The sequence below is a fragment of the Typopeltis vanoorti genome, chromosome 13, assembly GCF_054136105.1.
Source record: "Typopeltis vanoorti isolate ZY-2024b chromosome 13, IOZ_Tvanoo_1.0, whole genome shotgun sequence".
Taxonomy (NCBI): Eukaryota; Metazoa; Arthropoda; class Arachnida; order Uropygi; family Thelyphonidae; genus Typopeltis; species Typopeltis vanoorti.
In genome coordinates, this window is record NC_143561.1 from 9233815 (window position 1) to 9258326 (window position 24512).

A 24512-nucleotide genomic window follows, 5' to 3' on the forward strand; every position below is an offset into this window, starting at 1 on the left:
GTTCAATTTCATTAGTTATTCACTTTAAACAAAACATGTTATCTTTTTCACCAGAGGAATGCTATTTGCATTTCTACTGATAAATATTTCTTTACTAACCCCCATGTGCACTGCTGATATTATTATTATTATTTCCTGACTTCCATAGAGTCACAAGACTAATCATGGGAGGTCAACACAAAGTTTTTTCATACCACTCTTTAAACTCATCCACTGTCTGCATGTTCACCACCCTCTCAGGCAATGCATTCCATACACCTGTCACTCTCCATGCAAGAAACTTACTTCTTACCCTTTTACTCACCACTCACTTTTGCAACTTCCAGGGATAGCCCTTGTCCTTGCTCCTTCCCATCATTCTACCATATGAAAAATCTCCTCAGTGTTAACACGATAATAACCCTTCAATATCTTAAATGTCTCAATCATATTCCACCTTTGTCTTCTATCCACCAAACTCTACAGTCTGCCTATTCTCAGTCTGCCCTCATAATCAACATTGTACAGTCTAATATCATTTTCTGTTATCCATCTCTGCACCCTGTCCAAGGTTACTTCATCCCCTTCAGTAGATCCCAGTGACCAAATCTGAGGTCTGATCACAGCTTTATTCACTAGGACCACCACATGTTTATCTCTTGCAGACAATGCCCTCCTTAACATTGCAGCAATTTGCTGGGATGTCTTCACAAATTTTGCCTTAACCTTGCAATTTTTCCACTCATAGAACCCAATCTGATTTCTAAGATTATTAATTGCCTGCCTTATAATTCCACATAAATTCCTTTCTTTTTGAAACTTTTGCATGTCTATTTAACCTCCAAATTAAGACTTCATCATCCCTCTCACCAATGCTGGAGGGGGAAAGAGAAAGATTAACATCTCAGTTGAAATAAGCTCTTCTGATGCATGGACCAAATTCAGAACTCTTGACCTTTGTGTTTCCTCTACTACATGTTGCTGAGATATTTGTCCCTCTAGAATCTCAGAAATTCCATTCTCTCACGATGTGCCACTTCCTCTTTCCAGTTTGTACTGCTATAGTTGAAATCTCGCATTACTTTGCACTCACCAAACTGATCTGCCTAAACATTTTGTACTCATCACCCTCTGTGATGAGCAGATATGGCATGGTAGGAAGTCAACTGAAGAAATTTATACGGAATAAGAGAGAAATTAGTGAAAACACTAAATTAGCTGTATACAAGACGGTGTTCAAACCAGTTTTAACTTATGGATCTGAGAGCTGGATTAGAAGTAAAAGACATTACCAAAGACTAGAGACTGCAGATATGAGATTCCTGAGAAACATTAGGGGTGTAAACAGATGCCATCAATGGCAATATCATATTAAAAATGAAGATATTAGAGGTGTATCGGGAGTTGAGCAAACTAGATGTAAATAAGGCTGTGGGACTTGATAATATATCACCACGTATTCTGAAGGAATGTGCCAGAAATTTGACGCTGGCCTTGACATATTTTTTTTTCATATGAGTCTTGCACTGGGTCAAGTTCCTAAGGAGTGGAAGAAGGGCAAGATTGTGCCACTTCATAAAGGAGGTGATAGAACTCAAGCATCAAACTCTAGGCCTATCTGTGTGTCAGGTGTTGTAGTTAAGTTGTTGAAGAAGCTTGTGAGAACTAGGATTTAGAATTGGGTTGACAACAATAGTATTATCTTTCATGGACACCATGGATTTACTAAAGGAAGGTCATGTTTTAGTAATCTACTTATTACAATAAGGTGACTGCTTCCATTGACAGAGGAGAAGGATACACAGTAATATACTTGGATTTTGCAAAGGCTTTTGATAGATTACTACATGATAAGTTGATAGTCAAACTGGAGTGGATGGGGTTGGATATTAGATTGGTGCATTGGATTGGATTGTAGACTAGCTATCTGATAGGTATCAACAAGTTGTGTATGGGGGAATGATATCCAGGAAAAGGAAAGTTACTGGTGGTGTTCCTGAGGGGCCTGTTTTAGGGTCATTGCTGTTTAACTTGTATATTAATGATATTGGTGAAGGTTTGGATGGAGATATTCAGTTGTTTGCAGATGATGCAAAGTTGAGAAACCATGAAGAGTAGAGAAGATCTTGTGGCATTTCAAGAAGACTCGAATAAACTGAGTGATTGGGGATGCGAGTTCAATGTTGCAAATTGTAAGGTTTTAAAATTTGGAAAACAAAAATAGGATGCAGAATTTATGCTTGGTGAGGATATATTGTTGGAGGTGAATCAAATAAGAGATCTGGGGGTGATAGTGGATACGGATCTGAAATTTAGGGGACACATAGGGAAAATTGTGAAGACAACACAAAGGCTTCTGGGAATGATGCGGAGGACACTGACTTATAGAAGTAGCAAGATTCTTGTCCATTGTATAAGGCTTTGATTAGGCCACACATGGACTATTGTGCCCAGATTTGATCACCTGGTGATAAAGAGATGTTGGAAAGGGTCCAGAGGCGATTGAATAAAGTAGTTTCTAACCTCTGGAATGTCGAATATGAGGAAAGATTGAGAAGATTTAATTTGCAGAGTCTGGTGGACAGGATCTGAAGTAATAACTGATAATAACTGATAGAGACCTAAAAGTTATTATGGGATTGTTATAGGATCAATGCTGGAGAGGTTCTACAGAAAATATTGGGAGAACCAGAGTTAATCCCTGGAAACTGTATAAAGAGGTATAATGTGTGTTTTAGGGGAGTGAGAAGCAGGTTTTTTTCATGCAGAGTTGTGAATGATTGAAATGCCTTGCCTGAGAGTGTAGTGTCTGCAGAGAATTTGAATGTGTTTAAAGCACGTTATCATGAGCTGTGTGTTTGATAAAAGGACCTCCTAGATGAGTCTTTGACTCCATGGGGTCTTGGGTAATAATTATAATAATAATATTAGGGACAAACTTGGCATCGTTTCCATCTGGGAATGTGTTACCAGAGTTAATCTCAGGTAATATGGTCACTTAAACAGAATGGGAGAGGAAAGATTAGCAAAACAAGCATTCTCTGCCAGGTTGTCAGGAAAATGACCCGGCGGAAGACCAAGATATAGGTGGATTGATACAGTATACAGTGCCTTAGAAGATAGAAATATAAAATGTGATAATGTTGGAGCTTTGACAGGTAACAATGATTTGGAGGAAAATTGTAGATAGGAAGTTAGTAATAATGTAAATTTTTCATGTCGTACTATCATATTCTGTACACCCCTTGATGGTACATAGCAATATGATGATGATCATATCCTCCCCTCCTCCTCCTTCATGTTAAAATTGAAGGAAGCACAGGAAGATGGTTTAATGTTGAATCTGGTGTCAAACAAGGATGTAATTTTATCAATTATTATTTCAGATTTCTAAATTTTACATTTAGATGATGCATTTAAACTTAAATTCCCATACATTTACCCACATTTTGTATTATCAAATTACAAGTGTTAATGTTCAACGTATTCATATTATCACATATAGCATACGATAATCACATTTTATGATTATTATTACCCAAGACCCTATTGGAGTCAGACTCATCTAGGAGGTCCTTGTATCATGCTCATCATACCATGCTTTAAATACACTCAAATTCTCTGGAGACACCACACTCTCAGGCAAGGCATTCCAATCATTCACAACTCTGCATGCAAAAAACCTGCTTCTCACTCCCCCTGCTCATACTCTCTTTATACAGTTTCCAGGGATGACGTCTGGTTTTCCCCTGATCTTCCACTATTCTCTGTAGAACTTCTCCAACATTGATCCTGTAACAACCCCTTACTAACTTGTAGGTCTCTATCATATCTCCCCTCTTCCTCCTATTCACTAGACTTTGTAAATTGCAACTTCTCAATCTTTTCTCATATTCGACATTTCAGAGGTCAAGAACTACCTTAGTCAATCGCCTCTGGACCCTTTCCAACATCTCTTCATCCTTCTGAAAACCAGGTGACCAAATCTGGGCACAGTAGTCCATGTGTGGCTTAATCAAAGCCTTATACAATGGAACAAGAATCTCCCTACTTCTACAAGTCAGTGTCCTCTGCATCATTCCCAGAAGCCTTTGTGTTGTCTTCACAATTTTGGCAACGTGTCCCCTAAATTTCAGATCCTTATCCACTATCACCAGAATATCTCTTATTTCCTCCACCTCCAACAGTATATCCCCACCAAGCATAAATTCTGCATCCTCTTTGTTTTCCAAATTTTAAAACACTGAACCCCATTCCTGCACCCAATCACTCAATTTATTCAAGTCTTCTTCTAGGGCCACAACATCTTCTCTACTCTTCATTGTTTTCCCAACTTGCACCAGCTGCAAACAACTGAATATCTCCATCCATATCTTTGCCAATATCATTAATGTGTCATGGTTTCTTTGTTTATGGTTATGGTTTCTTCTTCAAGTTTATATTATTATTGTTATGAAATATCTCATAATGATCATCCTCTTTGTACTTAATAGGCTAATTTGTCTAAATATTTCAGAATTATTCTATGTTCCTAGGACTTGCAGCAACATGCCACTTATCATGCTTGTCCTTCTTACTTCCACTTCACATACCCTCAATTCTCAGTGGTGGGTAATCAACACCAGGAGAACAAAGTGAATATTAACTGAATTTCAAACACACTGATAGTACAAATTATAACTGTGGTGAGAAACACATGCTTGGATTGTTGCAGAAACAATCCAGATTGTAATTGAAAAGGGAGTAATGTCCTATCAAGATGCTGTTTATGGGCCAGTTAGAAAACAAAATTAATTCCAAGAAGTCAAGTTAAATGCTGTCTTAGAATGATTGTCTTCCAGATCCACCATAGAATGGATGAAGATATCTGTGCTGTATTAAAGTCACTATAGATCTAAGAGACTATTGCCTAAGCAAATGAGCATCATAACCTCAATAAGTATGGCTTTAGGGCAGTAATTTGCCCTAGAGGGTTTCTTGACAGAACATTAGTTCTTTTTCAGTTTACTTGTTTAAATTGTTTCTGCAACAATCTGAGTGCCACAGTTGTAAATTGTGCATTGAAGATTCCGATTTGAAATTCAGAAAAGTATTAGTAACTTAATATATTATTTATTTATTTTGTCTTTCTGGTGTTCTTTATACTGTAAAGTACTATTATGAATAACCACCAACTTAACTGAGCGGCATTACATCTCACTATATATAGTGATCTTATGGAAATAAAAAGAATAGTTTATTATAATATGAAATTTGTTGATGCTATGAGACCAGGACTTTCCAGTAGTTTGTTATAGTGAGCAAGTTAACTTTTGGCTATATATTCAAATTTACTGATGCCAGTTCCATCTTTATTCTCCACTTTAAATGTTCATAATATAATTTAACAAGGGAGTGTAATTGGGAATATAAGTTAAACTTATTTATCAACCAACATGAGCAGGAGGTATTTGAGGAAAGAAATAACCTTGATGTTAATAAGGTGATAGGATTTGATGATATATATCACCAGGCATCTTAAGGGAATGTTCCAGGGAACTGGTAGTAGCATTGGCATGCTTGTTTAATAAGAGTTCTGGATCTCATCATTTCATCAGAGGATGTAATTGTTAGAGGGGGTTTCACATTTTCCTCCAATTGGTGAAAGTGATCATGAAGTAATCATCTGTGTTGTGGCTAGTCATATGCAGACTTTTGCAAGGAAAAGATATATGTGTAATTATAAGGCTGGTGATTATTATTATTCAGGCCTCCATGGAGTCAAAAGACTTATCGTGGGAGGTCCTTCCTAAGAACATAAAGTCTGTCAAGACTCATCGTGGAGAGGTCCCCCCTAAGAAACACAAAGTCTATCATACCACTCTTTAAACTCATTGACCGTTCTCGCTCCTACCACTCCATCAGGCAATGCATTCCACGGTTCAACCACCCTCCATGCAAAGAAACCACTCCTTATCCTCTTGCTCACAGTTTCCTTTCGTAACTTCCAGGGATGGCCGCTTGTCATCACTCCTTCCCGCTGTTCAACCAAGTGAAAGAACTCCCCAGTGTCAACCCTGTAACCATCTCTCAACTGTTTAAAAGTCTCAATCATATCACCTCTCCTTCTTCTATCCACCAAACTCTGCAGTCCACATTCCCTCAGCCGATCCTCATAACATCCTTATGACATGCTTAGGAAACAACTTGGAGCTATAGCATGGAACTTGGAGTTGAGCGGTAAGGAAATAAATGCTGCATGGAACTTACAAAGAAATACATAACACCATCAATGTACGAATGTATCCCAAAGGTCAAAAGGCTGAATAAGGTAGGTATAAAATGGATGAATGTGGAGCTTAAACATGAAATTTGAAAAAAGAAAGTACTTTGGAGGAAGTACAAGATGAATAATGGTAAAAATCAGTTACATGAAGAGTATAAAGAACAAGCCAGGAGGGTGACTCAATTAGTAAGGAAAACAATAATAGTAGAGTATGAGCAGAAATTGGCAAATCAGGCTAAGAAAAACTCTAGAGAGTTTTTTTAGATATGTGGCAAGTAGAAGGAAGAATGATCATGGAAAGATATGAAATTAAGGGATGAAAGTGGTAGAATGGTAACTGCTGCAGAAGACATAGTTGAGGTATTCAGTGATCAATTTATAAGGGTGTTTCATCCTGATCAGAGTGGAATCATGAGGAACTTAGTGTAGAGGACATAGGAGAGGATTGCTTAATTGTGAGTGAGCAGAAGTATTTGAGGAAATAAATAACCTTGATGTTAATAAGGTGATAGGATTTGATGATATATCACCACACATCTTAAGGGAATGTTCCAGGGAACTGGCAGTAGCATTGGCATGCCTGATGTTTAATAAGTCTTGCAACAGCACAGGTTCCAGGGCAGTGTAAGGAGGGTAAAATTGTTCCACTGCATAAAGGTGGTGTGATAAGGCTGTACTTCAAATTATAGGCCGGTCTGTATATCTGAAGTTGTGGTGAAGGTACTGGAGAGCAGTGGCGGCTCGTACATAAGCACTGTGACACTGCAGCACCCCCAAGGAAAAAAACGAATAAATTAAATTTAGCTTGTGTTTATAAATAATAACAATGCTTACAACATTATATAAATGCAATACAACATGTTAAAGGTTACAGCTTATGTTTTGACATTTATTGAATAGTTAATGATTGGAATTGTTCGATTAATGCTTTTGATTACGAAACAAATGCACTGCGATCTAAAGCAGTGTCGGAATTATCACATTCGACCAATTGCAGCTATACTCGCTGATATTCGTTTGCGCTTCTCATCAAGTGATTCCGACACTGCTCATTTGGGCAGCGTATCGTATGCTTGCGTGTGTTATTTCTGTGAGATGTGAAACTTTTATTATTGGTGCGAGTTTGTGGTGAGGGTGAACTATTTTTTGTAAATCTTATTTTATTTTGTTAAAATAACATATTTATTTATTAGATACAAGGCTGAATTATGGCAAGTGTCACTGTTGACAAGTGTCACAATTATGACAAGTGTCACAATTTTTTCAATTATCGTTACATGAAACAAATGCACTGCAATCTAATGCAGTGTGAGAATTATCACGAGAATTGCAGCTAAACTCACCGGTATTTGTTTATGCTTGTGATTGCACTTTACAAGTGATTCCGACACTGCTCGTTTGGGCAGTGTCGCTTACAGATAAATTGTATGCATGCACTCGTTATTTCTGAGATACGCAACTTTTATTATTGGTGTTTGTTCATGGTGAAGGTGAAATATTTTTAATAAAGCAATTTTTTAATATATAAATTTATTTATTAATAAATTGGTTACTGATTAGGAAAAAAATAATTTTTTAAAATTTTAATTAAAATTTTTTTTTTTTTTTGTATATGCATGCAGCACTGGCTATATATTTTCACTGGCTGCCACTGCTGGAGAAATCAGTGAGAAGTAGGATACAGAAATGGGTTGATAACAGCAGTGTTCTCTGTGGTTACCAGCATGGATTCGTTAAGAGGCGATCATGTTTCACTGACTTGTGTACTATAACAAGGTGACAAATACCTTGGACAAGGGAGATGCATATACAGTAGTCTACTTGGATTTTGCAAGGGCTTTTGATGGACTACCACATGACAAGCTCTTAAATAAATTGAAACAGATGGGATTGGATAACAAACTTCTGTGTTGGATCAGTGACTGGCTGTCGGATAGGTATCAGAAAGTTGTATATGGGGGTGCAGTGTCTAGAAAGAGAAAGGTCACCAGTGGTGTGCCGCCTGGAGTCAGTTTTATTATTATTACCCAAGACCACCATGTAGTCGAAAACTCATCAAAGAGGTTCTTTTATCAAGCACACACAGCTCATCATACCATGCTTTAAACACACTCAAATTCTCTGCAGACTCTACACTCTCAGGCAAGGCATTTCAATCATTCACAACTGCATGAAAAAAAGCCTGCCTCTCACTCCCTTACTCACACCCACCTTATACAGCTTCCAGGGATGACCTCCTCCTGATTGCCCCCACTTTTTCCGTAGAACCTCTCCAGCATTGATCCTATAACAACACCTTAATAACTTGTAGATCTCTATCATATCTCCCCTCCTCCTCCTCCTGTCCACCAGACTGCAAGTTGCATCTTCTCAATCTTTTCTCATACTCGACATTCCAGAGGTTAGAAACTACCTTAGTCAGTCGCCTCTGGACCCTTTCGAACATCTCTTTATCACCAGGTGACCAAATCTGGGCACAATAGTCCATGTGTGGCCTAATCAAAGCCTTATACAATGGAACAAGAATCTCCTTACTTCTACACATCAGTGTCCTCCGCATCATTCCCAGAAGCCTTTGTGTTGTCTTCACAGTTTTCCCTATGTGTTCCGTAAATTTCAAATCCGTATCCACTATCACCCCCAGATCTCTTATTTGATTCACCTCTGACATTATATCCTCACCAAGCATAAATTCTGCATCCTATTTTTCTTTTCCAAATTTTAAAATCTTACATTTTGCAATATTGAACTCGCATCTCCAATCGCTTAATTTATTCAAGTCTTCTTGTAAGGCCACAACATCTTCTCTACTCTTCATGGTTTCTCAACTTAGCATCATCTGTAAGCAACTGAATATCTCCATCCAAATCTTCACCAATATCATTAATATTCAAGTTAAACAGCAATGGCCATAAAACAGACCTCTGAGGCATACCACTAGTAACTTTCCTTTTCCTGGATATTGCTCCCCCATACACAACTTGTTGATACCTATCAGATAGCCAGTCTACAATACAATCCAATGCACCAATCTAATATCCATCCCCATCCACTCCAGTTTGACTATCAACTTATCATGTAGTAATCTATCAAAAGCCTTTGCAAAATCCAAGTATATTACTGTGTATCCTTCTCCTCTGTCAATGGAAGCAGTCACCTTATTGTAATAAGTAAGTAGATTACTAAAACATGACGTTCCTTTAGTAAATCTGTGGCATCCATGAAAGATAATACTATTGTTGTCAACCTAATTCTAAATCCTAGTTCTCACAAGCTTCTTCAACAACTTAACTACAACACCTGACACACAGATAGGCCTAGAGTATATTACTAAACTGTATTAGTGTGTATCCTTCTACTCTGTCCATGGAAGGTCACCTTGTTGTAATAAGTAAGTAGATTACTAAAACATAACCTCCCTTTAGCAAATGCATGCATCAACGATAATACCATTGTTGTCAACCCAATTTTGGATCCTAGTTCATAAAAGCTTCTCCAACAACTTGACTACAACACCTGACACACAGATAGGCCTAGAGTTTGATGCTTGAGTTCTATCACCTCCTTTATGAAATGGCATAATCTTGCCCTCCTTCCACTCCTTAGGAACTTGACCGAGTGCAAGACTAGTATTAAAAAAATATGTCAAGGCATGTGTGATCTCCCTGGCATATTCCTTCAGAAGACACGTTGATATATTATCAAGAGACACAGCCTTATTTACATCTAGTTTTCTCAAAACTAGATGTAAATAAGGCATTCTCTCCATAATGCTCTTTTTCTCTGTATCGCCTGCTTAATCTCTTTATTCATTCATTTCATACCTACCTTATTTAACCTTCTCACCCTTGGAATACATTTAGACATTGCATCTACTAGAGAGTTTTGGAAAATCCCTCAAGCTGCATTGATTTCTTTTCCAGCTAACTCCTCATTCCATGCTACACCTGCTGACTATCTCCTGAGCTCTTCATAATCACCCCCCCCCCTTGTAGTTCCACATATTATTATTATTATTATTACCACCCAAGACCTCATGGAGTCAACGACTCATCTGGGAGGTCCTTTTATCTCTTTCTCTCTCTCTCACACACACACACACACAGCTCATCATACCGTGTTTTAAACACATTCAAACTCTTTACAGACACCACATTCTCAGGCAAGGCATTCCAATCATTCACAGCTCTGCACGAAAAAAACCTGCCTCTCACTCCCATACTCACACCCTCTTTATAATTTCCAGGGATGACCTCTGGTTCTCCCCCGATCTCCCACTATTTTCTGTAGAACCTCTCCAGCTTTGATCCTATAACAATCCCTTAATAACTTGTAGGTCTCTATTATATCTCCCCTCTTCCTCCTGTCCACCAGACTCTGCAAATTACATCTTCTCAATCTTTCCTCATAATCGACATTCCAGAGGTCAGAAACTACCTTAGTCAGTCTCCTTTGGACCCTTTCCAACATCTCTTCATCCTTCTGAAAACCCAGTGACCAAATCTGGGCATAATAGTCCATGTGTAGCCTAATCAAAGCCTTATACAATGGAACAAGAATCTCCCTACTTTTACACGTCAGTGGCCTCCACATCATTCCCAGAAGCCTTTGTGTTGTCTTCACAATTTTGGTGATGTGTCCCCTAAATTTTGGATCCTTATCCACTATCACCCCCAGATCTCTTATTTCCTCTACCTCCAACAATATATTCTCACCAAACATAAATTCTGCATCTCATCTTTGTTTTCCAAATTTTAAAACCTTACATTTTGCAACATTGAACTCACATCCCCATTTCCGTGCCCAATCACTCAATTTATTCAAGTCTTCTTGTATGGCCACAACATTTTCACTACACTTCATGGTCACTAGTGGAGTGACCATGAAGTGACTTTCCTTTTCCTGGATATTGCCCCCTTCCCCAGACACACAACTTGTTGATACCTATCAGATAGCCAGTCTCCAATCCAATGCACTAATCTAATATCGAATCCCATCTGCTCAAGTTTGACTGTCAACCTATCATGAGGTACTCTATCAAAAGCCTTAGTGAAATCCAAGTATATTATTATTATTTATTATTATCATTACAGGCGACTCTAGGGAGTCTTTAGACTCATTGAAGGAGGCACTAAACATGATGTCCACACAACTATACGACATTCTCAAAGTATCTATCATACCTTGCCTTGAACTCACTCACCGTCATAGCACCCACAACAGACTCTGGCAGCTTATTCCACTCATTTACCACTCTAAAAGTAAAGAACCCAGCTCTAACACCCCTGCTAACCACATTCTTGCCCAGCTTCCATAGGTGTCCCCTAGTTCTCCCACTAGTAGGCCTGATCTGAAAAATATCTTCTGATATTTTTGAGATCAGGACTGATCTCGATTTGAATGTCACAATCATATCTCCCCTTTTCCGCCTATCAACTAATTTCTGCAACCCACAAATCTTCACCCTGTTCTCGTATGGTACATTCCATAGACCTGCTATCATCTTAGTCACTTGCCTCTGGATCCTGTCCACCTCCTCCCCATCAAGAAGGAACCTAGTTGACGAAATCAGGGCACAGTAGTCGAGATGAGGTCTTATTAAGGCTCGGTACAGAGGCACAATAACTTGCTTGTTTCTGCTTGTCAAAGTATTTTTCAACAACCAAGTGAGTTGATGAGCTGATTTCGCTGCTTTTGCAATGTGTCCTCTAAACTTCATCTTCCTATCCACCAACACCCCCAAGTCCCTGGCCTCATCAATCTCCTGGAATACAGTTCCGCCAATGTGGTATACTGCTGCTAAACTTTTCATCCCAAAATACATAACCTTACATTTTGTCACATTAAATTGACATCCATTCTCCTTAGCTCAGAACTCCAATCTATCGAAGTTGTCCTGCAAGATTTTGACACCTTCTGCATTCACTATTGTCTTACCCAACTTTGCATCATCAGCAAAACAATGAACTGTTCCTCTTAGATCCTTCTCTATATCGTTAATGAACAGATTAAATAGCAGTAGTACAAGAACAGAACCCTGCAGCACACCACTAGTCACAGGCCGTCTTTTGGACTCTACTGCTGAATAAACTACTCTTTGATATTTCTCCATCAACCACCCACCTATCCATCTCACCAACCCTATATCCATTCCCATATGTTGTAGTTTGGTATCCTGTCAAATGCCTTTTCCAGGTTCATCAGTATCACTGTAAACCCATTACCATTATCCAGTTCAGTCGTCACCGTGTTATAAAACTTGAGCAAGTTACTGAAGCATGATCTACCCTTCACAAAGCTATGCTGTCCCCCGTACAGTATCTCATTTTCATCAATCCATTCCTGTATATTTCTCTTGACTATTTTCTCCAAACCCTTGACAACAACTCCTGATATGCGGATCGGTCGGTAATTTGCAACCATAGTCTTGGATCCTCCTTTATGCAGTGGAACTATTTTCCATTCTTTCCACACCTTCGGGGTTAAACCAGACCCGAGACTCAGAATAAACAACATGGTCAAGGGCACTGATAATTCTTTAGCCGCTTCACGCAAGACCCGTGCCGGTATACCATCCAATCCCACAGATGTATTCATATTAAGGTTCTGTAATAGACTATTCACCTCCACTTCGTTCATCACAATTCCCATATAAACTAATGGTTCCTTCAGTTTTTCAGTGTTACCACCTGGATGATATACTTTAGCAAAGTGCTTGCTCAGTAATTCCACTATATCGACTGATTCAGTGACCTCCTTACCATTGTCATTCCTTAAAATCAGTTTGCCGTGTACAGTTTTTTTCTTGCTTGCAGCATATTGAAAGAACTGTTTGGGATTCTCTTTAGCTTGCATAGCTAGTTTCCTTTCATAAACCGCTTTCGCTTTTTTTACCACACTTGTTACCCTTCTGGCCTGCACTTTATACCATTTGTGTGCCTCCACAGTTGTTTCTTTTTTTGCAGCTCAAGCTTAATGGTGTTATTCATCCATTTAACCCCTGCTTGTTTTACTATTCAGACCCTAGGTATACAATCAGACATAACCTCCTGTAAATGCTCCTTGACCACTTCCCATGCTCTATCGATATCCAGCCCTTGCAGTTGCACATGCGATGGCACTGATCAAAGCAATCTCCTAAGCTTGTCATACTTGCCAGCACGGTAATTCCACATATACCCTGTCAGGATATAATCATACCCTGATAGGGTATGATTATACCTTATGATCACTCTCACCAATAGGTAGCAACATGGTCATATTAATTATAGTCAAATTCCCAGATGCCAGGTCAAGCACTCTCACACCCCTTGTATTTTCAGTTACATGCTGTCTCAGATAGTTATCCCTTAATAATTGAATAAAATCCATTTCCTTCCTCACATGTGTCCTCTCCTCCTTCCAATCAATGTTACCATAGTTGAAATCCCCCATAATAATTACCCTACTTCCACTCATTTCATCCGTTTGTTTATGCATACTATTTCCACCATCTATTTCATCACCTGGTCTATAGCAGCACCCAATTGTATATTTTATTCTGCCAGTCTCAATCTCACACCAAATAGCCTCAAATGAGCTCTTTTCACTATCCTGCAATACAACTTCAATTCTCCTTGCCTGCAGTTCATCAGCTATCATCAATAACACCGCTCCTCCATTTTATTCTCTCTGCCCCTGCAAAACACACTATAACCTACACATTCTATCCCAATAACTATATCATCTTCCATCAGCCATGTTTCACTAATGCCAATAACCTGTGGCCAGGAAGAGCCAATCAAGGCCAAAAATTCCTCCTTCTTGTTCCTAATACTCTTGGCATTAGTATACATGAAATGCAGTGATCCCTTGTCCCATCCCTATTTTGATGCGATATTCTAACTATCCCATTCCGATTTTTTGTCCTTAGTACTGGCTCGGGTACATTATATACATTTTTAAACTCAACTGTCTCATTGATGTCCGCATATCCACTCCCCCCCTCCCTCCTTGGTAGTTTTAGTTTCCCTGGTTCTGCACATCCATTTTCACTTCATTCAGCAACACTTTTTCCAGTCTCCGCACACCAAATCCATTCAAATGTAGGCCATCCATCTTGTATAAATCCTTTCGCCCATCAAACTCATTCCACACATCCACGAATTCCACACTATACCGTCTGCATAACCTGCGCATAATGTCATTTGCGATTATGGCCCTCCTTCTAAACTCCTCTCTGTTATACCACGGCAACAGACTCACCATTCTAACTCTGTCAATCTTTTCTTTCGCTACCTTTAACAATAGTTTCAAGTCCTTATTACTGTGTATCCTTTTCCTCTGTCCAAGGAAGCAGTCACTTTATTGTAATAAGTAAGTAGATTACTAAAACATGACCTCCCTTTAGCAAATCCATGCTGTCCATCAAAGATAATACCATTGTTATCAATCCAACTCTGGATCCTAGTTCTCACAAGCTTCTCCAACAACTTAACCACAACACCTGACACACAGATAGGTGTATAGTTTGATGCTTGAGTTTGATCACCTCCTATATACCCTTTTCTTACAGAGGTCCTCACACTGCTGGCAACCAATCAGGTAATCACCTCATGGTCACTCTCACCAATTGGTGGGTGATTTGACACTTCATTTATAATTAATTCTTCTGATGAGATGACCAAATCCAAGACCCTCAATCCTCGTGTGCCCTCTGATACATACTGTCTGAGGTAGTTATCCCTCAGAAACTCAAGAAACTGATTTTCTTTACTTCCAGTTGCTATCTCATCATTCCAGTCTATATTGCCATAATTAAAATCGCCCATAATGATCACTCTTTTCTTATTTTCTTGGCTAATTTGATTATACATTTCATAGTTACTACCATCCACATTTCCTGGTCTATAACAACATCCAACCAATTATTTCATTCCATTCATCTCTATCTCACACCATATACTGCCTGAAAAACCACTGGCACTATTTCTCTCTTGCATCTCTACTTTGTATGGACATAGCTGTTTCTCTATCATCAATAGCACTCCCTCTCCCTTTTTAACCCTTCTATCCTCACAGAACACATCTCTATTCCTGTCAGGATGTTGTCCTCATTTATTCCAACAATTTTTGGGTGAATAGACTCAATTAGTGCAACCATTTCATCTGCCTTGTTTCTTACACTTCTAGCATTTGTATATAAACTCAACAGCTCATTCCTGGATCTACAGCTAGTTCCACTGATAACAGTCATTCGATGTGATTCTCCATGCTCGACTGGGGCCATTTCCCTTTCTGCTTATTCATTTTAGAGCCCTCTTCAGTTCCAACTGTTTTCTCTTGATCCCAGGTCATCCCATTCCTTTCCTGTCTACACATTCTCTTGGAGCATCCACCTTTCTCATGCTGTATACCCCTGAGCCTCCCCATTTCCCTGTCCATCTTGTGCACTCATGCCACTTACTTCCTCATTCATAACCACTATTGTACCTTATCTCATCTAAAAAAATATATATATTTATTTTGAAGGTTTCGAATTCTTACAAAAACATTAATTTTGAATTCTGTTTTGTCTGTTTGATTACAATATAATATTTAAAATATACTGCAGTATATATTATTATATTATTTTACTTTTATTTTTTCTAGGCTGCTCGATTTTCAGCAGTGGTACAACGAGGAAAAACTCCAGAATTTAGATTTCGGCTTGTTTTAGTAATTCTTTTTGGCAGTATTATTGCTTTGGTAGCATTTACATGGTATCTCTACCAACGGCAAAAATTGCAATTAACTTTTGAAGAAAAAATTAGCTTCCATGAAATACAACGTGTCATTCACTTGCTGAATGGAGATGGCAAGGAAGTATTGACTGGTGCACTGGGATTGGATATACCCTCTGAACTCTTGCCTTATAATTGTCAGCTGCTTCACCCACTTTCTGCTCCAAACATGTGTGCTGAATGGAAATATCGAGCTCGTCTTCAAATAAATTATACCCATGCTGAGTCAAAAACCATGAGTTGCTATAATTTTCACTGGTTAAGTTTATCCCCAACAACAAAGTTAAAAGATTGTTATAGTTTAAAAGGTTCCCACTGGTATGGTATGGGAGAAATTCAAAATATATCATGGCCATTATCAGGAATTTCTGATAATCAACAGCCCTTTGTCACTGGTGACCGTACTCAGGATGATTTTGGTGCCATTCTTGAACGTTACTGGCTGTCATCAGAAGGAGTTGCAATTAGAGTAATGCCTTATGTTCCACTATACATTAGTCTCAACAGCAGTGGAAATGAAAATCTGTGTTTCGAAGCAAGATATGATGGCTTTCCTTATCATTACAGCAACAAAAGTCTTCCAGTATTAGAGTACACTATTTGTACAGAATCAGATATGAAAACAGTACATGAAGGAATGGTCAAGAAGTATTTTAATCTACCATCTAATATCACTGATTTGGATTTTTTATCAGTAACATTATGGGCATTTGGACCAAAACTTGGACCTGCATTTAATCAAGAATCTTTACAAACATATGCAAATTATATAATGGAACATGGGTTTAAGGCCGGCATCATATTAATTGATAGTATGTGGCAACAAGAAGAAGGTGATTTATGGTTTCATCCAGATATATTTCCAGAGCCTCATGAAATAATGAAAGTTCTTCATCATAAAGGATTTAAAATTTTATTGACTGTTCATCCTTATGTCTGTATGGGATCCGTTACTTTTCGTAATGGAACAGAGGGGCATTATTTCTTATCTGATAAACAGTGGGGAGTTCCATTGCTCACAAGATGGAATGACAAAGTCTGTGCTGTTATTGATATGACAAACAATGCATCCTCCCAGTGGTTTTTATCCCGCATCACAGAAGTAAAGACAGAATACAACATTGAAGGATTTGTTTTTGTTGGAGGCCAGTCATCTTTCTTACCAGAGTTTTACAATTTTCATCAAAAATCTGTAAATCCTGATAGTTTCCTTTCTCATTATTTATCAGTGGCTTCTGAAGCAAGTCCACTTATGGGTGTGTCTGTTGGTTTTAGATCGCAGTATCTTCCTGCTTTTGTTCGTCTGTCACCCCGCACATCAACATGGGATGCGGTATCTGGCCTTCAGTCCATCATACCTGCTGTACTAACTCTTGGACTACTTGGATATCCTTTTGTAAATCCAGGATCTGTTGGTGGTGATATACTTGTGTCTACTAATGGTACTCTTCCAGAGAAAGAACTTTACATGCGCTGGTTACAGTTAGCTGCTTTCATGCCTGTTTTACAACTCTCAACACTTCCAGGTGGCTATGATATAGAAGGGATTAAAGCAGCAAAAGTGTTCCTTATACAAGCGCGTTCAGAAAGAATCGAGTCCATGAAACAGAAACTGATTAATGAATATTTAACAAGTGGTGCTCCTATTGTACGACCACTCTGGTGGCTTGCACCACAGGATGCTAGTGCACAAGTCATCAATACACAGTTTGCCATTGGAAATGAAATCATTGTAGCACCTGTTCTTGAACAGGGAAAAAGGTCTAGAGATATTTATTTACCTCCTGGCAGATGGCGAGATGAATTGCTCGGGTCAAGCAAACTGGGTGGTAAATGGATATATAATTACTCTGTGCCACTTGATAAAATTGCCTATTTTACAAAATTAGGAGATGTAAAGAGTGGTGCCAATTGAAATAGCTACTCCTTAAGATATTGTGTACAGAAGTTACTGGTTGTGTATTACACATATCAAAAACTGTATGCTATTTGTTATTTATTTATTTTAATTTTTTTTTTAATCATGATACTTCAAGTGGTCTATATACAGTGTCATAAAACTGGACTCTACTTTATGCCACATTTGATTTTTATTGCGTGTATGTGGTCTTCTCTCAGTCAGTTTAGATTTTTATTACTTTCATAAGTTGTAAGTTGAAGTTTATAGTTTGTAATTGTTATGTATATAAATTGAACTTATATTTTTTTTAAAAAAAAGTCCCTCTTACTGGGTAAAAGAAACTGCAATTTGATATGTCTATGACAATATCACCATGATATTTGAAATTAACATATGAAGTCATCTAATAAATTTATAATGCTATCATATATATCTGTAAAATATCAGTACCTTCAGCTGTAGCTGTATAAAAATTAGAACAATTACACATTACCTAATTTTCATTTATTTTATTTACCCAAAACACCATTTTAAAGATTTTCTTCCTTCTGTGTCAGAGGGATATTAACATTTCTCTATTTTGAATTTTCTGTACACAGTATATCATTTTTTTTTCCTCAACAAGTTCATTTGTAGTTTAAAATACTGGATGCAGGCAAAATTCCTTAATCCATTCTAATGGACACAGAGTATTTCCATTTTTAGTCAGGTCATTTTTAGGTATACCAGTAGTTATAGAAGATTAATCTTTAGTTGAATAAAATATTCATGGTCTCAGTTTCCCATTTTTATGCTGTGAAAATGTTTTCATATTGTCAGTTTTCTATATATGATACATTTTTTTAGATTGTAAGCATTTATTACATAGTTTTTTATTTTTTTAATTGTCATTAATCAAATATCAGTTTTTTAAGTTGTGATGTAGTTATTTGTAATGTCGTAAAATGTCTCTTGAATTGCTTTTTAAGTCCAGTTTGTGATTATTATTATTATATATTTTTATTTTTTGGCACATCCAGGAATTTTTATTTGGGAAGGTAGTGGGAAGGACAAATCTCACTATACTAGAAATTTTGATAAATAAAATTATTTACCAAAATCCCTATATTATATCATATATTTTATGATTTTCTCATATTTGAGACAATCTCATTTTCTTATCCTCCTTGAGTCCAAAGATGCAGGTACTGTGACCCTCTGCTAAGATCTAATTAATTGCAATACCCAACACAGTCATGAAAACAGAAAATATGTTCTTTAACTGATGATGTTGGTGTCATCTCGCGATGAGTCTTCGGACTCCTTGGAGGTGCCACGAATAATAATGATAATAATAATAATTTTGTCTAGTGCCAGAACTTTCTGCTGTAAATAATATTAACTCACTCAATGCAGCAATCCTACACTATGGACAGCTTGTAATCAACTAACAAGAAAAAAAAAAAATTATTATATGGGCAACTCCATGAAGTCTGCAACTAACTGGCCCTAAACATTTCACTAACCAACATTCACACAATAACTGAACTCATTCACTGACAAGGCACTCATAATAGATGCAGCTTATTTCATTTATTTACCACTCTCCAAGCTAAAAATCTAGTCCTCACACTCTTGCTCAATTTCCAGGGTTGACTCCATAGTTCTTTTTCTCTCCATATCAATCCTATAAAATCCTCTAAGTAATTTATGTCTCTAACATATCTCTCCTTTTCTACCAATTTCAGTAACCTACAAATCATCAACCTATTTTCATAAGGAGCATTCCATAGATCTGCCACTATCTATGGTAATATAATAACCTATCTCTGCTTGTCAGGTATTATTTGTGATCCTATGAGCTATTTTAGCTACTTTTGCAATATGTCCTCTGAATTTCAACTCCCTTTCCTCCAAAACCCTAGCTTCATTAACTTCCTGAAACATAGTTCCATCAATCAGTAAACAGCTGGTAATCTTTTCATTCTAAAATAACCTTACACTTAACCTTATCTCTTCTTTACTGAAAATTTTACACATTTAGCTACTTCCCAGGTTAAGACCATATGATCATCCTCATCAGTTGGCAACAATCAGTTTGCGACATCCAGCATTCTCAAGCTTTTATAGGCCTATCTGTGTTACCCAAGACTCCATGGGATCTTGGGTAATAATAATAATAACTTCCATAACATGCTGCCTCCAGTAAAATTCTACTTCCTTCTACCCATATGTCCTTTTCCTTCAAATCTGTGTTCTCATAGTTGAAATCTCCCCATAATAATTATTCACCTTCCACTCATTGAACTTATTTGCTGACACATCATCCTTTGCATCCCCTAGTCTATAGCAGCAACAAACTGTATATTTTATTCTGTTCTTTTCTATTTCACATTGGATAGTCTCAAATGCAAATACAGCCATGGGATATTAGTCTGTATATTATAAGAATGTGTATGGCAGCTCTTCTGACCAAGCTGTTTATTTTAAGCTTTAGTTCTGTAGGAACTGCCTAGGAAATGAGAAGAGGGCAAAATAAATAAATTTTGCATAAAAATTTCCCTATTGCATAAAGGCGGTTACAAGAATAGAAGTTCAAATTATAAGTCAATCATTATCTCATGAGTGATGGTTAAATACTGGAGAAGTTGGTAAAATAATGGTGGCAGAATTCAGGACTGAGTGGATATAGGGGTAGCATTTTTATATAATGAAACCTGTGGTGAATTCATCACTAAAAAACACACTTACTAACCACAGTGATAACTTTTAATACGTAAATATTTCATCCCAAGTATCTTGGGACATCATCAGTACAGTAATTCAAACAAACAATAACATACAGTTAGGGTGCATGATTACAATGGAATCTCAATATGCATGCAGTAACTGCAGTAATGTGTTATAGAAGTAAATTAAAAATATAACTGAACAAAAAAAAAATTAACATATATAATCTTTATATATGTTACTTTTTTTTTTTTGCTGATCAGTTATATTTTTAATTTACTTCTATAACATGTTACTGCATGGATATGGAGATTCCATTGTAATCAGGCGACCTAACTCTAGCTAAGAAATTCTAACTGGTTAGAATTTTTTTTTAAAGGGAAATATCGTTATCCATGATCATGGCTATATGAGAAAAAAGATAATGCAAACACTCTTACCTATTCATTTCCCCCCCCCACACACACACAAAACATGGCATTTTTGTATGCAATGTGTGTGTTACCATATTTTTTTAACATGAGTTTCTTGTATTTTTTTAAATATTGTGTGTTTTCAGAGTTTGCACTAGGGTGTTTCCATGGGTACAAAAAACTGAATTCATCAAAATTATTATTATGATTCAGGCCTCCATGAAGTCAAACGTCTCATCCTGGAAGGCCCATCACTGAAAATGCAGAGGCTATCATACCACTCCTTGAACTCATTGACTGTTCATTCTCTCACCACTCTATCAGGCAATGCATTCCACGGTTCAATCACCCTTCAAGCAAATAAATTGCTCCTCACCCTCTTGCTCACAACTTCTTTTCATAACTTCCAGGAAAGTCCCCCTTGTCCTCACTCCTTCCCTCTGTTCCAACAAGCAAAATAACTCCTCAGTATCAACTCTGTAACCATCTCTCCACAGTTTAAAAGTCTCCATCATATCACCTCTCTCTTTCTTCTATCTACCAAACTCTGCAGTCCACATTCCTTCAGCCCGTCTTCATAACTAACATTGCACAGTTCTGATACCATCTTTTTCATCTATCTCTGCATTATTTCTACAGTTAATCACCCCCAAATCCCTTGCCTCCCCTACTTCCTCTAGTATAGCTCCTCCAATCAAGTATGCAGCTTCCCATTGATGTATCCCAAATTTCAAGACTTTACATTTTGCTGCATTAAACCGATACCCCCATTCATTTACCCATGTGTCTAGTTTATTCCAATCCTCTTGCAGGGCTACTACATCTGCACTATTACTAATAACCCTTCCCAGCTTCACATCATCTGCAAACAACTGAACATCCCTTGCAGTCCATGGATAATGTCATTAATATAAAGATTAAACAATATAAAGGTAAAAAATCATAATAGGATTTTATGAAGTGGGATATGTTGCCAAGATTTTTTGTATGTTATAAGAATATCAGAGATATTTTGTTTATTTTTTTATGAATTCTACATTCTACACACTTTTGCAAGTGATCACTGCATTGAGATGCTGCATTTTACTGGTATGCCACAAATATTTACATTGCATCAAAGATAAACTCTTGGTTCTGATGAAATGAAATTATTAACTTTATACTAACTGCTCATTTATTTTCCCAATGCATTCCTGTATAGCAGACATGTCAAACTCAGCTGATCTCATAGGAAAGGGAAATCTTCCTTCACTTTTCACAGTTGTGGGACTACAAGAATTTAAGTGTTTAATTGCATGTGTTTAATTAATGACTCAGGCAGATATTGTAATGTCATGTTTTATGATGGAGTGATAAGAAAGTTATTAATGGAATGGATTACAGTGAAAATGACATCCATCAAACTGAATATAAACTAATAAAAAAAGATTGAATAAAGTAGAGAATATCACGAAATAAGAAGTTTGTCAAGAGTTTATATAAAAACAAACAAACAAACATAGATTTTTATAACGAGGCATGACATAGAGGAAAATGGAGTTGCATATTATTCTGTAATAAATTCACAGTATTAATTTATTAGAGGAAATCAAATTTCTAATTAATAACTTTATTTTGCTATGGGCTTATATATTTCAGCTTCCAGTCTCAAAATGTTTAATATTATTATATTTTACTACTGTCCTTTTGTCTGTCCATTGTCATTCCATCTTAATATGTGGTTTACCCCGATCTCTTCATAACGTATCAAAAATATCTTGTATTGCTGACTGAAATATACATTCCAAATATTTTTCAAACTGCAGTCATTTCTTTCGAATTACTCCCATTCTCCAGTTCATCTGTACATATTCATTTTATAATTTTACTCATATTTTCCACATGGAACATTATTTGGATAGTTTGAATTGCATGTTTTATTTTCATATTAACAATAAGATATTCTCTAATCTCTTGACAGTCTGCATTTAAGTTTCCTTGGCTATTGGTAGCATAAAATATTCTAATTGTAATCCACACATGAAATATAATTATATAATTATTCTTACTAGTATAATTCTTATATTCTTACTGGTCTGCAGGAAGATCAACATATATTGTATGACTGTACAACCTTATTCCTCTACAGAAATCATTGTTAGCAGCTGAATTATATGTATGCCATACAAAGTAAAATTGTGTAATAAATAATTTTGCTTGATAATTTTAACTAGCCTGGTTGGCCGAGCGGTTAGCGTATCTGCTTTCTAGCCAAAAGGCTGTGGGTTCGAATCCTACCATGGGCATGGTTGTTTTTGATTGTCTGTGAAAATACTAGTAGTGGTGGTTGGCGGTAGATGGTGTTGGTGTAGATGATGAAGGTAGTTGTGGTTCATTATAGTTGGTGGATTGAGTGGTGGAGACAAAGTTATAGAGTAGGTGCCCTCCCTCAGTGAGTCTTTGGACTTCCTGGAGGTGTCACATAATAATAATAACAAAAAATGTTCATTTATTTTTTATTACATGACACCTCCACAGAATCAAACATATTTGTTAGAGGAGGCCATTCTACATTACATAACGCTACACAGTCCATTTTCAACACCACACAATTCACAGATAATCCACCATCTCACTTTTTCATCTCTTATATGCTGCAAAACAGAAAATTAATCCCTCCTCACTTCTTTCCAGTCATAACCTTTCACTTTTCTGTTTTGAAATCTAATGATCTTATGCTTTACCTACCATCATCTTGAATGAAAGAAGAGGCCTTATCCATTGCTGCTGTGTGCATTCTGTCTTTCAACCCTCTTCTACTATACACGTCTACTCATGTACACTATTCCAAGAGCAAATCTATCTAGTCATTAAGTACCGATTTTTTTTTTTTTTTTTTTTTTTAATTGAATGCTGTGTACAAATTAGAAGAACAGGTGCTATCATTCAAGTAAGCTTGTTGTAGACTTGACCTGTATTTTCATATGTTAACAGGATAAACCATTGCAAAACATGATTTTGTTTAAGGAAAAGCTTACCTGCTAAGAATCTCAGTGCTCCATATGTAATCTGTGCTTTAAAAAAAATATGCAGTATAATACTTGTACTACACATTCCATCTACAATTTAGATTGCATATAATATATAATTTGGTCTTCTGTTGACAAATTTACTCGTATACCAAATTACAAATGGAAGGTCTGCTTTTGGTTATGTTCATTTCAGATTTTATTCTGCAGTCAGTGGCTGATATCTGTGAATGGTTTTCTCATTCCTGCAACAACTTTTCTTTTTGCCTTTTGAGAGTTTTAGATGGTTTCCTCACATCTTATACTGAGTCTGCTGAGTTCTTGGGTTCCTTCAGCATCATGAAATTTTTTCAGCATAATGACACAATCTGCAATTATATTAATTTCTTCAGTCATATTAGTACAAATAATCTGTTAGATAATCTGTTAACTTTGCATTATAGATCAAGCATGGAACTTTTTTTTCAAAATACTTCA

The 24512-nt window shown here is 36.9% G+C and overlaps 1 protein-coding gene across 2 annotated transcripts in view; it reads left to right on the forward strand.

Moving 5' to 3' along the window:
- The window catches only part of LOC150099926 (alpha-galactosidase MYORG-like), a 124763-nt gene extending 103964 nt beyond the window's left edge, over positions 1 to 20799 (forward strand). For both annotated transcript variants that reach the window (XM_090402805.1, XM_090402804.1), the window contains exon 3: positions 15875 to 20799. In XM_090402805.1, the coding sequence (XP_090258931.1) occupies positions 15875 to 17920 (2046 nt within the window). In that variant the 3' untranslated portion in view covers positions 17921 to 20799. The remainder of the gene's footprint in view (positions 1 to 15874) is intronic.
- The last annotated feature ends 3713 nt before the right edge of the window (positions 20800 to 24512 follow it).